The sequence below is a fragment of the Maniola jurtina genome, chromosome 12 (assembly GCF_905333055.1).
Source record: "Maniola jurtina chromosome 12, ilManJurt1.1, whole genome shotgun sequence".
Classification (NCBI taxonomy): domain Eukaryota; kingdom Metazoa; phylum Arthropoda; class Insecta; order Lepidoptera; family Nymphalidae; genus Maniola; species Maniola jurtina.
The window spans coordinates 9,494,978-9,509,256 of record NC_060040.1 but is presented as its reverse complement, the minus strand read 5'-3'; the positions used below and the strand labels follow the sequence as shown (position 1 = coordinate 9,509,256).

Here is a 14,279-nt window from a genome sequence, read left to right as displayed (position 1 = left end):
GAAAACCGCGAATTTACGGTTACATCACAAAAACACACAAATAATTAGTAGTTTCAATTTTCAAAATAAGATAACTATACTAAATGGGTTATCATAATATAAAATTATTTTTATGCATAATAGTTTTTGGTTTATCGTGCAAAATGTCTGAAAAAATTCCGGAGTGCGGAACTCTCGGTGCGCGAGTGTGACTCGCACTTGACAGGATTTTAGGATTTGCACTTGGCGTTACTGTGCACATAGGTACCTACATATTAGGACGTAATATTATTAAGTACTAGCCGATGCCCGCGACTTCGTCCGCGTGGATTTAGGTTTTTTGAAATCCCGTGGGAACTCTTTGATTTTCCGGGATAAAAAGTAGCCTATGTGCTAATCCAGGATATTATCTATCTGCATTCTAAATTTCAGCCAAATCCGTCCAGTAGTTTTTGCGTGAAGGAGTAACAAACATACACACACACACACACACACACACACATACAAACTTTCGCCTTTATAATATTAGTGTGATTAGTGTGATTAGTGTGATAAGTGTGATAGTGTAATTCTAAATTATACAAACACTAGCTGACGTCCGCGACTTCGTCCGCGTGGATTTAGGTTTTTCAAAATCCCGTGAGAACTCTTTGGCTTTCCGGGATAAAAAGTAGCCTATGTGCTAATCCAGGATATTATCTATCTCTATTCCGAATTTCAGCCAAATCTGTCCAGTAGTTTTTGCGTGAAGGAGTAACAAACATACACACACACACACACACACACACACACATACAAACTTTCGCCTTTATAATATTAAGTGTGATTTTAACATTTTCTTCCAAGCGAATAGAAAGAAAACTTACTAAGGTATACGGTAAAATTGTTCCATTGAGTTGTTGACTGTTAGCTACGTATTCTTAGAAAGCTATTTTGTGTAGTTTTGTTAGAATTCTTTTATGGAAAAAGTCAACTGAAATGTGGAGGAAGTAGAAGCTATTCTTAGACTTCTATTCTGTGTTGCGACTTCATTGGTCGAACACTTTCTATTTTGAAATGTCCAAAAATTATTAACCCCCGACCCAAAAAGAGGGGTGTTATAAGTTTGACTTGTGTATCTGTGTATCTGTCTGTGGCATCGTAGCTCCTAAACTAATGAACCGATTTTAATTTAGTTTTTTTGTTTGAAAGGTGGCTTGAACGAGAGTGTTCTTAGCTATAATCCAAAAAAATCGGTTCAGCCGTTTGAAAGTTATCAGCTCTTTTCTAGTTACTTGTAACCTTCACTTGTCGGGGGTGTTATAAATTTTTAATTTACACTTGTACTTTTTGTACAGTATAATCACATAATATCTACTAAGTAGGTCAGATCGTCATCAAGGGCTAACCCACCATCGAAATCGGAAACTTTTAACTGACATTTTGTTGGGAAAATAATGTTGAAATGAAATCTCGTGAAAGTACATTTAAAAAAATAGACCAATACAAAACAATGAGGCAATTCATCTTTTATCTTGATTCCGAATATATCAGAAAAATGGACACTCCAGATACGTTCCATAAAGAAGCGAAGCACGTTTCAAGCATCCACTGGGACCGAGCGCCTTATCGCTGCCATAACATAACATCATTATGCCTAAGGCCACGTTCGTAGGACTTTTCCACAGAAATCAGAGTAAGGGTCAAGTAACACTGAAAGAACAACGTCGTACAGAGGCTAGAGGAGCATTTTAGGCGAACTTTTATTTAAATCTTAAAAGTTTAAATTAATTTGAAGCGATAGAATGGGCAGTGGAGCGCAAAGAGCAGCCACGAGGTCACGTGAGACTTGTAGAAATTAGTTGAAAGAGGCAAATATACTCTATCCGCATGTATAACGCTCTCTCTGTTACGTAATCCTTCTTTGATGATTTGACAAATGATAGAGTCAAAATTCTCAGTGGGTGTTAACCATTTTGAATCACCAACTATAACAAACATGTTTTCAAAAAACATTCGAAATTCAATTCGGAAATATTTTCAAAAACCTTCGAAACTCGTTTAGAATAGGTATAGCTTCGCACCACGCCGCTGCCCACTGGACGGCGAGCTTCCAGGCTTTCCTTCTCGTTTCAACAGTGCAGTGGATAACTCAGGCATATCTAGTTCTCGAGGCGATGATTCACTCCGCGCTACATCCTCTGGCTACTGCGCGTCGCTACTTCAGTGTGTCTTGACCCTGAGTATGATTGTAACCACGCCAATGGGATGTAACCAATCATTGCACGTTATAGTAAAAGTAGACTTATTTGCGTAGCAATACAGTTTAATTTAATTTGCTTCGGATACTAGTAACATTAATTCGAATAATTTTTGTATGAGTTAGCTGCTCAAAATCAGTGACACGCGATTCCCGTATATAAAATACCATTTCTATTTCATACCGTTAGAGTTCTGTGACTAGTTCTTACGTATATGGTCTTTTGTCTTGGACTGATTTGTAAATCACATGTAAATGTACTACACAAATTTTTTGCTACAGCAACATTAAAACTGATCAACAAAAAATACTATGTTAATACAAAAAGCAGGAAAAATACGAACACAAAAGAATGATGCGCGATGACGTAAAAAAAAATCGGCAACTCACGCAACACCATTAATAATAATTTTCGCGCGATACATCTTCATACAATAACTAAAAATTGAACTAAATTGTGACAAATTATTTTTTTTATTTTTTTTAATGAAAATGTTACAATAAAACTTAAAGCTAGCCTTATCTAATTACTATACAAATCATGACAAATTAGGTATAATATGACAAGTGTAAATTAAAAATTTATAATACCCCCGACAAGTGGAAGTTTACTAACTAAGTTAAGTTTAGTAACTAGAAAAGAGCTGATAACTTTCAAACAGCTGAACCAATTTTCTTGGATTATAGCTCAGAACACTCTCGATCTGGTCACCTTTCAAACAAAAAAAAAAAACAACAAAATTTAAATCGGTTCCCTAGTTTAGGAGCTACGATGCCACAGACAGATACACAGATACACACATCAAACTTATAACACTTATTTTGGTTCGGGGGTTAAAAAAGGAATTTTTGGCTGCTGTAGTTCGGATTCTTATTTCAAGTGCACTAGTGTACTCTCCGTTTACCTATTTCTCTTTAATGTCATTTGAAAATGTTCCAAACTTTTTTGTGTGCGTCTTTTTTCATGTTTAAAGTTGATTGTACAAATTGCGCTCATTTTTTTGGGTGGTAGTTTTTTCTCTGAGATTTTACTTTAAAGGAACTACCCGTGGCCAACTTCAGGCAGCAGCAAGCGACACTGTTAGGTTTCTGTAGAGTACTAGAGGATGCCCGCGACTTCGACCGCGTGGATTTGGGAACTGTTTGATTTTCCAGGATAAAATGACTATGTCAATTACAGGAACGCAAGCTACCTTGGTACCAAATTTCATACAAATCCGTTAAGCGGATGGGTTTTTAGGAATCCCGTGAGAACTCTTTGATTTTCCGGGATAAAAAGTAGCCTATGTCCGTCCCCGGGATATAAGCTAACCCCAAGCTAACCCTGTAAAAATTTTCATCAGAACGGTTAAACTGGTGCGCCGTGAAAAAGGTAGCAGACAGAAAGACAAACAGACAGACAGACACGCATTTATAATATTAGTATGGATTTCTATGAAATATATGAAATCATCATATGGAAGGTATTTCATAGAAATAATAGAAACCAATAATTATAGTGTCGCGGCGACATGTATTTTGCCTGCGTGGCGTCGCGTGACGCGTCTGCAAACCAGCACGGCGGACTATGGACTAAAACCTTCTCGTTCTGAGAGTAGACTCTGTGCTCAGTAGTGAACCGGCGATGGGTTGATCATAATGATGACTTAACCTTCATATAGGTACCTAGATATAAGCTTGTAGGTCAATCTTGTAGGCATATCACCGTTGGATGCAGCCGGAGGCGTTGGAAACGTACTTAATTGGACCTTAAATAGACGATATTGGCGGCAAAAGGGCCAATCATTGGATATTGACTTTATTATTAAGTCCTCAACGTGGTCATGTTAATGCTGATATTAATCGTTAGTATTTGGCAGCATGTGTTGTACCTACTTCGATATAGGTTTGGCATTCGGCCATATTGGATAAGTCAATGACTGATGGGTTGTTTTAACTGCTTTTATGTTAACCCCTGAGGCCTTGTTCAGTAATGTTTAGCTTATCTATAACTACCATTACTGATTTTAATAAATAATTACCTACCTACTAAACAATTGATGTTTGCTAGGCATAACTGAAAATTTAAATGATTTTCAAAAATTTCCAAAATACTACAATTGAGGTGACTGTCTGTAATTTTGAAATAAAGCACCTACCATATAACGCAGATACATACCTACATACATAGAGTGCCAAAATCATAAGGCTTCTTTTAGGCTTTGCCGGGGTCGGATACAAAATATGTCAATGAAATACTAAGTATATAATCATTTAAGTATATTTAAATCAGCTGGGTAGGTATAAAAATGGTAACATTTTACAAGTCCTAGCTTAGTATATTATGGCTTCATCGTTCTAGATTTTGCGATAGAATCCACGCAGTCGTAAATTCTAAATACGTGTACCATGAAGCCATAGTTTACGGTCTTCACTACAGGTTTTATTGCATCTCGTTTGCTGTAAAACTACTATCTGATGTCCGATGCTACTTAAAGTTAAAATAAAGTTTGGTTATTGCACTGTGTATACTGTGACGCTGCGCTGCTGGTGCAGTTTTCTCAAAACTAATAATCATTTATCAAGAGCGATCTGTATTACACTACGTACTAGACGGGTTTTGCGAGGTATATTCCAAACAAAAATCGTGTCCTATGAAGCAGTCAAATGAATATGACACTGGCAAAGTGTTAGTACTCATACTGGTCACTAAATAATACACTAAACAAGAAAAAAAGAAGCCGAGTGAATGCCTCAGTTTGCTAAAGGCGTCAAAACTCTGGGCACTGATATCCTCATGAATTCAACATTTCTAATCATAAATTATGTATTGAATTAGAAAGAGCACACTAAAACTTTTTCGTTTAACTTAAATAATATTTAGTTACCGAGACCAAAACTTGCCTTGCTTGGGCCCTAACAGAATAACACTTTGTTACATTTTGTATCCACAGAATTCAGCTTAGTTTGGGCCCTTTTTTGGCACTTGGCACACCACATAAGTCAGATTTTAAGTAAGTACTGCCTGTTAATGTATGTTGTGTTAATATTGGATAAACAAATTCATTCATTCAAAACAGTCTTGCAAAATTGGCGAGTTCATTTCTTTACAAGTGTAAATTAAAAATTTATAACACCCCGATAAGTGATGGTTACAGTAACTAGAAAAGAGCTGATAACTTTCAAACGGCTGAACCGATTATCTTGGATTATAGCTTAGAACACTCTCGATCAAGCAACTTTTCAAATAAAAAAAACGAAATTAAAATCGGTTCATTAGTTTAGGAGCTACGATGCCACAGACAGATACACAGATACATACGTCAAACTTATAACACCCATCTTTTTGGTTCGGGGTTTAAAAATGCGTCACGCTGGTTATGGTTCAAATTACGCAGTATGACATGTTCCACAAAACCAAAGGCAAAGTGACGGTGCTTAAAGATAACGAGTATGTGGCATAAAGACCCCAGGCACGTCTCAGACATCCACTGTGGCCGACCGCCTCATATTCCCCATAATATAATACTATTATTATATCTAGGAAAAGACGTAGCCTTTAGAATTAGCACGACCTAATTACGACCATCATAATTTACTTATTATATCAGTGAATTAAAAGAAATAAAATAATACCATGGTAACGCAATAATCTGTTTAGTAAACTGTTACAAATTACTTAAGTCACAAGTGTAAATTAAAATTTTAAAACACTACCGACAAGTGAAGGTTACAGTAACTAGAAAAGAGCTGATAACTTTCAAACGGCTGAACCGATTTTCTTGGATTATAGCTAAAGAACACTCTCGCTCAAGCCACCTTTCAAACAAAAAAAAACTAAATTAAAATTGTTTCATTGGTTTAGGAGCTGCGATGCCACAGACAGATACACAGATACACACGTCAAACTTATAGCACCCCTCTTTTTGAGTCGGGGGCTAAAAATTGAGGCGATCACAAGGAACCATTAAAATTCTTGGTTTTTTCATAAATATTTTTCGTTCACAAAATCTTTTTATAAGGTAAGATAGTATAGTAATTAGATAAGGCTAGCTTTAAGTTTTATTGTAATATTTTCATTAAAAATCAAAACTTATTGTAAATATTAATACAGGTAAGAATAATTCTTTGAACTGTAATAAAATAGAATTAAAATAGAATATTTATATGAGCTGTACCTATGTATTGAACTCTATTGAATAATAATAATTTTGAAGCCCAGGACACAGCATTTTGAATACAAGTAGCTCCCCAAAGACTAGCAATCCTTCATAATACCTCTCGAACATAAAAACCCTCAAGATAGGACTTTATTACGCACAGGAAAGTAAACACGATTTGTCCTGCCACCCACTGAATTTGAAACAAAACTCTTGAGGTACTTTTCCCAGAACCATGATGAGATTACGGCAGTACAGAACATTATCACGTCCCCTCGACAACCCCAGCTGAATCTAAACTGTTCATAACCTTCGTCTCTACCGAAACGGCCACCTTTCGAACCCAATTTTATCGATATTCCTCATTAACTTCAGTTTATGTTTTCCGCACCTACGCACTTTTCAGATTAAAAATCTTGCTAAAAGTTTTACCCAGGGAGGTAATAGTATTATCCATACTAGTACATTATATACTTAAATTTTAAAGTATGCCTGTCTGTCTACTAGCTTTTCATGGTTCATACTTCAAAGGTTTAACAGATTTTGACGTTTGGTTCAGCTTGCATCCCGAGGAAGGACAAGGCTACTTTTGTTCTGGAAAATTACAACGAAATTCACACCAAAGAAGCCGCTGATATCATCTATTTAGAAGAGACTGAGAGAGGTCTTTCATGTTACGTTTGGGTCTGTGCCGGTTCGGAAAGTAAATTATATTGAGAAGAGTCGGAAAGAAAGTGACAAAACTGTTACTCTTTTTGTCATCTACTTATTGCTTTTTAACCCCGACTCAAAAAGAGGGGTGTTATAAGTTTGACGTGTGTATCTGTGTATCTATCTGTAGCATCGTAGCTCCTAAACTAATGAACCGATTTTAATTTAGTTTTTTTTTTGTATGAAAGGTGGCTTGATCGAGTGTTCTTAGCTATAATCCAAGAAAATCGGTTCAGCCGTTTGAAAGTTATCAGCTCTTTTCTAGTTACTGTAACCTTCACTTGTCGGGGGAGTTATAAATATTTAATTTACACTTGTACAAATATAGATTCTATTGCCAAGTGAATCTAAATATCGGCAAAATGTATATTTACTCCCATAAAAAGGAATATTTCAATCTATCTTACAATGGGATGAAATATTACGCGTCCAAAATCTCATAACTTGCGAAAATACAATTGTGTCCCCTACGAAAATCTTTCTTTTTCACCGCGTTATTTTATTATTTGATTTTCAGAATAATATAGTGTAAGTACTTAAACTGGTATTGTATCCATTACAAAGCCTTTTCCTTCAAATATTAAAGCCAACATTCGTGCAAGGATATTCGAAAACGGTCTATCCAAATCTTATTTACGAATAATGCACTCATATAAGTACCATTAGCGGATAAGCGGTGATAGCCTAGTGGTTAAAACGTCGGCCTCCTGTTCGGGAGATTCTAGGTTCGATCCCGGGCAAGCACCTCTTACTTTTCAGGTGCGTTTTAAGCAGTTAAGTAACCCACTTGCTTTAACGGTGAAGAAAAATATGGTGAGGAAACCTGCATGCCTGAGAGTTCCTCATAATGTTCTCAAAGGTGTAAGTACGAAGTCTGCCAATCCGCACATTGTAATAACTGCTAGATCGGTATATGACGAGGAAGCGCTGGATGTAAAAAACAGCATTCAAAAGATAATGACACGTGGCCAGTTCCATCACAGTGTTAGGGCTTGTCTATTTTGAAATGACGCGCCCCACTACAAATTTTGTTCACTAAATTGCGGTGGTAGGGCGCGTCTAATAATAACTAGCTGATACTCGCGACTTCGTTCGCATGGATGTAGGTTTTCTAAAATTCCCGTGGGAACTCTTTGATTTTCCGGGATAAAAAGTAGCCTATGTGCTAATCCAGGGTATTATCTATCTCCATTATAAATTTCAGCCCAATCCATCCAGTAGTTTTTGCGTGAAGGAGTAACAAACATACACACACACACACACACACACATACATACAAACTTTCTCCTATATAATATTAGTTTGATGTTTCAGGCATTAAGTGACGTCCGCTACATTCGGCGGCTATGTGGCACCATCGCTCAGGAAACCGTGGATACCCTGTTTGAAGCCTAAGCATAATCATCAGTACAACGCTTCCCTACAACTTTTTTACCGACAAAGCTTTACAAAAGCAGCAAGTGAAATGAATGAATTGATAATAATAAATAATAATAATCCCTTAATCAGTTTTACCTTAAAAAAAGGGTCTGAATTAAATAAAAAGAAGTAAGTACTATGGATATAATGTCATAGTAGGTACCTATATCAGACATTAATAACCCATAATGTCCCTTTGGAGAGCCAAATGTCTTCACCAAACAGTAAGCATGATTTATAAAGCTCATAAAATTTCCGAAAATGTGTAAATTTTTGCATAATAATTGTATTAAAATTATATAATTCTATCCATACTAATATTAAAGGTAAATGAGAAAGTGTGTCCGTCTGTCATCTTTTAACAACCCATCTGCTAAACTGTTTTTGTGGTAGAAAGATAGCTTGCACAATGTAAACGAACATAGACGTGTATTTTATGCCGGAAAATTGAAAATTTTCAACGGGATTTTAAAAATTTAAATTAATTAAATAATAGAAAATGAATAATATTATAATAAATAAAACTAGCATTAAACTTTTACAAAGTCATAAGTACATAATATTTGTGTTTTCATAATTTTTCAAGTTTTCACGTTTCCTCACAAATCGCTTCGTTCATAATAATGAATGTGTTACTATAAAGGCCTCCACTTCTAGTGAAAGAAAGTGTAACTTTCCACTATGCTGCATTGCGGAAAAACTGAATAGCTCATATGAAATACTAAGCTTCTAGATGTAGGTATTTTATTCAGTACTAGAGCGATCGCCCCGACTTTGCACGGGTGGCAGTGTTACCTTGTGGTACCCACAGGAAATATACAAGGCGGCCGATGGGCAGATGTATTCTGGAGACTGCGTACAATGCAATGTAGTACGACTTTCAGCCCGCTGGACCGATGACCTAAAAAAGGTGATGGGAAGCGGGTGGAAAAGAAAGGCGGAAGATCAAGTTTGGAGGCGCGCTCTTGAAAAGGCCTATGTCCAGCTGATACAACAATTGGATTGACACCTTTGTAAAATGTTCTTCACGATGGCAAAAATCCATTTAATTTAGAAGATATAAGTGAATGCATAGATTAACATGGAATGTGACAACTTAATATGTTGCTTTTGTGATTGATGCTCATAAGAAATTTTAGTTAGCGTATTAAATAAGGATTTTGACAAAAGTATAGGAGTAGCCCTTTTATGTAGTTGTACCTTGAGATTTAAATAAAATAGGCAATATTATAAATCAATTTATTCCTTTTTCTCTTGTAAAATTATTATTATTATTAACATCCATTTATTACATAAATTATATTGCAACACAATAAAATTGTGCGACTTAAATATTATTATTGACTATTCGTAGGTATTCAAATAGTCTTTATAAATAATAAATATTATATTAACTAATGAACAAAACACAATTTTTTCTACATAATAAAAAGGACTAATTTAATTATTATTTCAAACAATTAAATCCATATTATTTATCGCCTCAGGTGACATTAAACGGAGAAACAATGAAAAAATCTACTTTTTTGTTAACAATAAAGATACATAGATTAATAATTTTATAGACATCATCAACACAAATAAATATTAAAAATTATCTTGAATTGATATTTATTACACAAGAACACTTTTACAATGAACTGAAAAACATTAATGTAATTGTTGTTATTTCACTAATAGTTTCTATCTATTATATTTATCTATTACAAAAAATACAAAATTACCTATAAATGTATGTATAATAATAATTTGTTTCCAAGTTTAAACAGTAAACAAGATAATATTTTATTGACAACGCAAAATATATTCACTATATTTCATACATAATACAATAAATTGTAATAATCATAAAAGTTTGATGAATAGTACAGTATAATATTTACATAAACCACGCCATCTTATCGTAAGTTTTATAAATAAAAATTTATCACGTCTGCTTTTCTTCAATAAGTCAATAATATAATATAATATTTTTAGGTCTGGTTGAGAATAATTTACAAAATAGACCTGGCTCTAGTCCTGTGGTCCTCATACTAAACTTAATAATTTATATATTTACTACTATGACAATCTACCTATCAAACAAACTACATTTCACCTTACAAAATACACTTCCCTAGTACTTACAATATAATCTTTGCTCTGGAGAGTTCTCTAAATGTACTATATTCACTGCCCTATGGAAAGTCACTTTCGGAAGTCATCGTGTCAATGTCACTTCTGTATCACTTGAGCTCCTCGAGCTCTCTTTAATAACATCGAGCTCCCTATTTGAAACTGAGGAATTTCGAGAAAACTTATGTGTTCCATATTCACTTTTTTCATCAAAACTATCATGAACACTAATATTATAATCTTTCGGGTCATCTGAGTCATCTTCTATCACGTCATTTACTTCCACTTCCAATAAATTATCATTTTCCTTTAAACCATAACCACTAAAAGTTTTTTCCTGACTCAAACTGCGAATCCGGTCGAGATTATGCTCCAAATTTGATATATTATCGTCCTCCATGCAAGGCGAGTCATCAAATTTCCATTTGATATTTGAATTGAAATGTTCTACGCCGGGGTACATGCCTACGCTATTACTTCTATGCCCGAAAACCGGACAGTTCCTTAACTCTCACAACTCTGGATGCCTGCCATTACAAATTTTGTTGAAGTTTCCTTCATCTAAACTAAGATTAGAACGAGACCGACCACATTCAAGACCCGAATCTTGTCTAAATAGGCAGAAGTCTGAAGTCTTCATTCTGCATTGCCTTGAGCATGGTTCTATCTGGAATGCGGATCTATCCAATTGTCTGTAATCAGATAGTCCATATCCATCAAAGAATCTTGAATTGTGTTTACAGGTACCACTATGGTAGCCTTTAAATGATCCTGTGCATCGCATGTGATCTCTGTGGCATTTTTGAATTGCGTGAAGTGAATTTGAAGAGACTGTTCGTTCTAAAATTTCTCCCCAGTACTTTTCACCAAGTCCTTCGAATTCACCCTTTGAATGCAAACCTTCTGATGTAATTGAAGACCCACAACAACCCGCAGGTTTTTCATAGCTTTGAAATGATTTCGTTCTCCGACAGCATATCTGTGAAATTAAGTTAGGAATTCATACAAAACCATAAAAGCAATTACGTTTCGTTACGAATCTGAAATATAATATAATGTCAGAGCATTAAAATAAAAGTTAGAAATATTCGTATATAACCTAACCTCTCTACATAGGTAAACAAAGTAAAGAAAAAGTTCTAAAGTTTTATTTTATAAACAAACTTAATACTATATGCAGTGTGTAAAATTTATAGAATCAGAACTTACGTAATACTGAAGCAGCTCATTGCTTATCCTTCTAAAGTGACTATTTAATAGCCAATATAGGAAAGGATTCCAAAAACTATCACTTAGAGCTAACCAGGTGACGAGAAAATCTAAAGTGGGTGGCACCTGTTGAAAAAAAGAAAAGAATAATTATATAATGTAAATTCCATTCAATTGAGTAGACAATCTTAATTTAATGTATCGACATGATAAAGTAGAATTTGATTTTATTTTGATACAAAAATTACGTGTTAAAATAACAAGTGTAAATTAAAAATTTATAACACCCCCGACAAGTGAAGGTTGCAGTAACTAGAAAAGAGCTGATAACTTTCAAACGGCTGAACCGATTTTCTTGGATTATAGCTAAGAACACTCTCGATCAAGCCACCTTCAAACAAAAAAAAACTAAATTAAAATCGGTTCACTCGTTTAGGCACTACGATGCCACAGACAGATACAAAGATACACACAAACACACGTCAAACTTATAACACCCCTCTTTTAGGGTCGGGGGTTAAAAAGAATTTGTGCGGAAGGGGTAGTTTCAAATGTTAGATATATTCAAAACCAGACATGACGTTAATGTTCAAAACGATTCAATGGCTGTTGCTTTTAAAATAATAAACAAAATATTATGATTTGAAGTTAATTTTTTTTCAGTTATTCAACAAGTTTCTCCATAAAAATAGTGGACATGAAGTTTGTGTGATATAAGAACTAACCTTGCATCCCGTACACGCTGCAACCACTTCTTGAATAGTGGCTGGAGTTACCATTACAATAAATCCTAGAGACATTGCAGCCATTGTGCGAGACGTGCTTACGCTATGCGGTCTTACTGGAGTCGGAATTTGCTGTAAATAACTTAGAATTAACTATTTAAATTGTCAACTATAATATATTAGGCGAACCACAATATGTTATCACCAGCAAATAAAGGAGATCTCAAATCAACAAGAGCTCTCTTAGCACCCCTAACCTCGAAATGAAATCCAAAGACACATAATTAATATCTTCATAAATCACAACATCTTTAATATCTTCATCTATACCAATTTTATCATCAATTTAAGACACCTTCCTTCCCTTCTGTGTTTCCTACCAATTACAATCCGGGTATCTTTAAAACAAGAGTGAATAGGCACCTTCTAGGTAAACGCGTCTTAGACCACATCATCACTTTCCATCAGGTGTGATTGTGGTCAAGCGCTTACGTATAGTGAATAAAAAAAAAACCTTTAGTTTATCCTAATCTAAGGTATACGTTTAATTACAGTAAGAATCATTCACTGACAAAAGATACTGAGTTTCATCGTCACGAACACTTTAGTAAAATAATGAAAAAGATGATTGTTTGTGATATGAGACATTCATAAAAATATTTGAAGTTTACGAAATTATAATCTTACCATAGTTTCATGTTCACTGCGATTATTTTTGGCGCAAGAAATAGGGATTCCATTGGGCCTTGTATCTGACGGGCATTTACTTCTAGTTTTGCTGACGTGAAAGCCTGATCCGTAGCAGTACATCAACGCCATTGTTGTTGGAAAATAGTAAGCGCAGCAAGCCAGAATTCTGGAAAACAAATCACGTTGAAAATAATGAAGAATAGAATAGAATAGATTTTTATTCAAATAGACTTTTACAAGTGCTTTTGAATCGTCAAATAATTTACCCCTGGTTCGGAATGCCGTTCCCACCGAGAAGAACCAGCAAGAAACAAGAAGCTGGTGCAAACAAAACAGTGTAATTGCATGAAATAAAATTGTACAAGAGGAGCAAATAAGCTTGCAAATACGATTGAAATCACGAATATTGGAATCAATTATAACACAGGTCTACGTCGTTTTGCTTGTGAAATGAGTTCTTTGTATTCAGTGATCGAAACCAAACTTTTGACAAATTTTGGCACAGTTTTAGGCCAATTCCCTTAGAAATTATTTCTGATTTGCATTAATTAGGCCAATAATTTTCTGATTAAAGAAGAAAAAATATTTTGATCAGCTAGTTCACCAGCTCATTATGAAGATTAAAAATACAAATATTTTATGCAATATTTACTTGTTGCAACTTAAACTACAAGTTCAAAAGTTTTCAAAGAACAAGACAAAACTTAAGATAGACCCGTATTTTGTGACGTTTATAGTTTAAGTTAGTAATTAAAACTTCGGTCAAACTGAAGCGAATCCCGTGCGGGATGCGGGAAGCAATCCGTTCACGGCAATACAGGGATTTTATATAAAACGTATATATGACAGTCATATCGTACTTTATTAAATAGATTTGCCTAGATAACAATTTATGAAATCTAATTTTATTAGTAAAAATTCTACTTGGTATCTATGTAATCAAATTAAACATTTTGCATAATTAATTTTTAACGCTTTTCATGTAAAAGTCAAAAAGGATTTCAACCGAAAAGGAATTCGGTTAAACTAAAAGGTCAATAAACCTATAATCGC

At 34.7% G+C, this 14,279-nt stretch overlaps 2 protein-coding genes across 2 annotated transcripts in view; both read right to left on the bottom strand.

Moving 5' to 3' along the window:
• Nucleotides 1-10,618: 10,618 nt before the first annotated feature.
• LOC123870520 lies at nucleotides 10,619-11,065 on the bottom strand. The gene has a single exon (XM_045913862.1). The coding sequence runs from the start codon at nucleotides 11,063-11,065 to the stop codon at nucleotides 10,688-10,690; it is 378 nt and encodes a 125-aa protein (XP_045769818.1). The 3' UTR covers nucleotides 10,619-10,687.
• Nucleotides 11,066-11,113: 48 nt separating this feature from the next.
• LOC123870515 (trace amine-associated receptor 6) overlaps nucleotides 11,114-14,279 on the bottom strand; it is a 53,226-nt gene continuing 50,060 nt past the window's right edge. The window contains exons 6-9 of the mRNA XM_045913856.1: nucleotides 13,224-13,392; nucleotides 12,537-12,668; nucleotides 11,812-11,937; nucleotides 11,114-11,581 (exon numbers count right to left, since the gene is read on the bottom strand). Coding sequence (XP_045769812.1) covers nucleotides 11,114-11,581; nucleotides 11,812-11,937; nucleotides 12,537-12,668; nucleotides 13,224-13,392 — 895 coding nt within the window. The remainder of the gene's footprint in view (nucleotides 11,582-11,811; nucleotides 11,938-12,536; nucleotides 12,669-13,223; nucleotides 13,393-14,279) is intronic.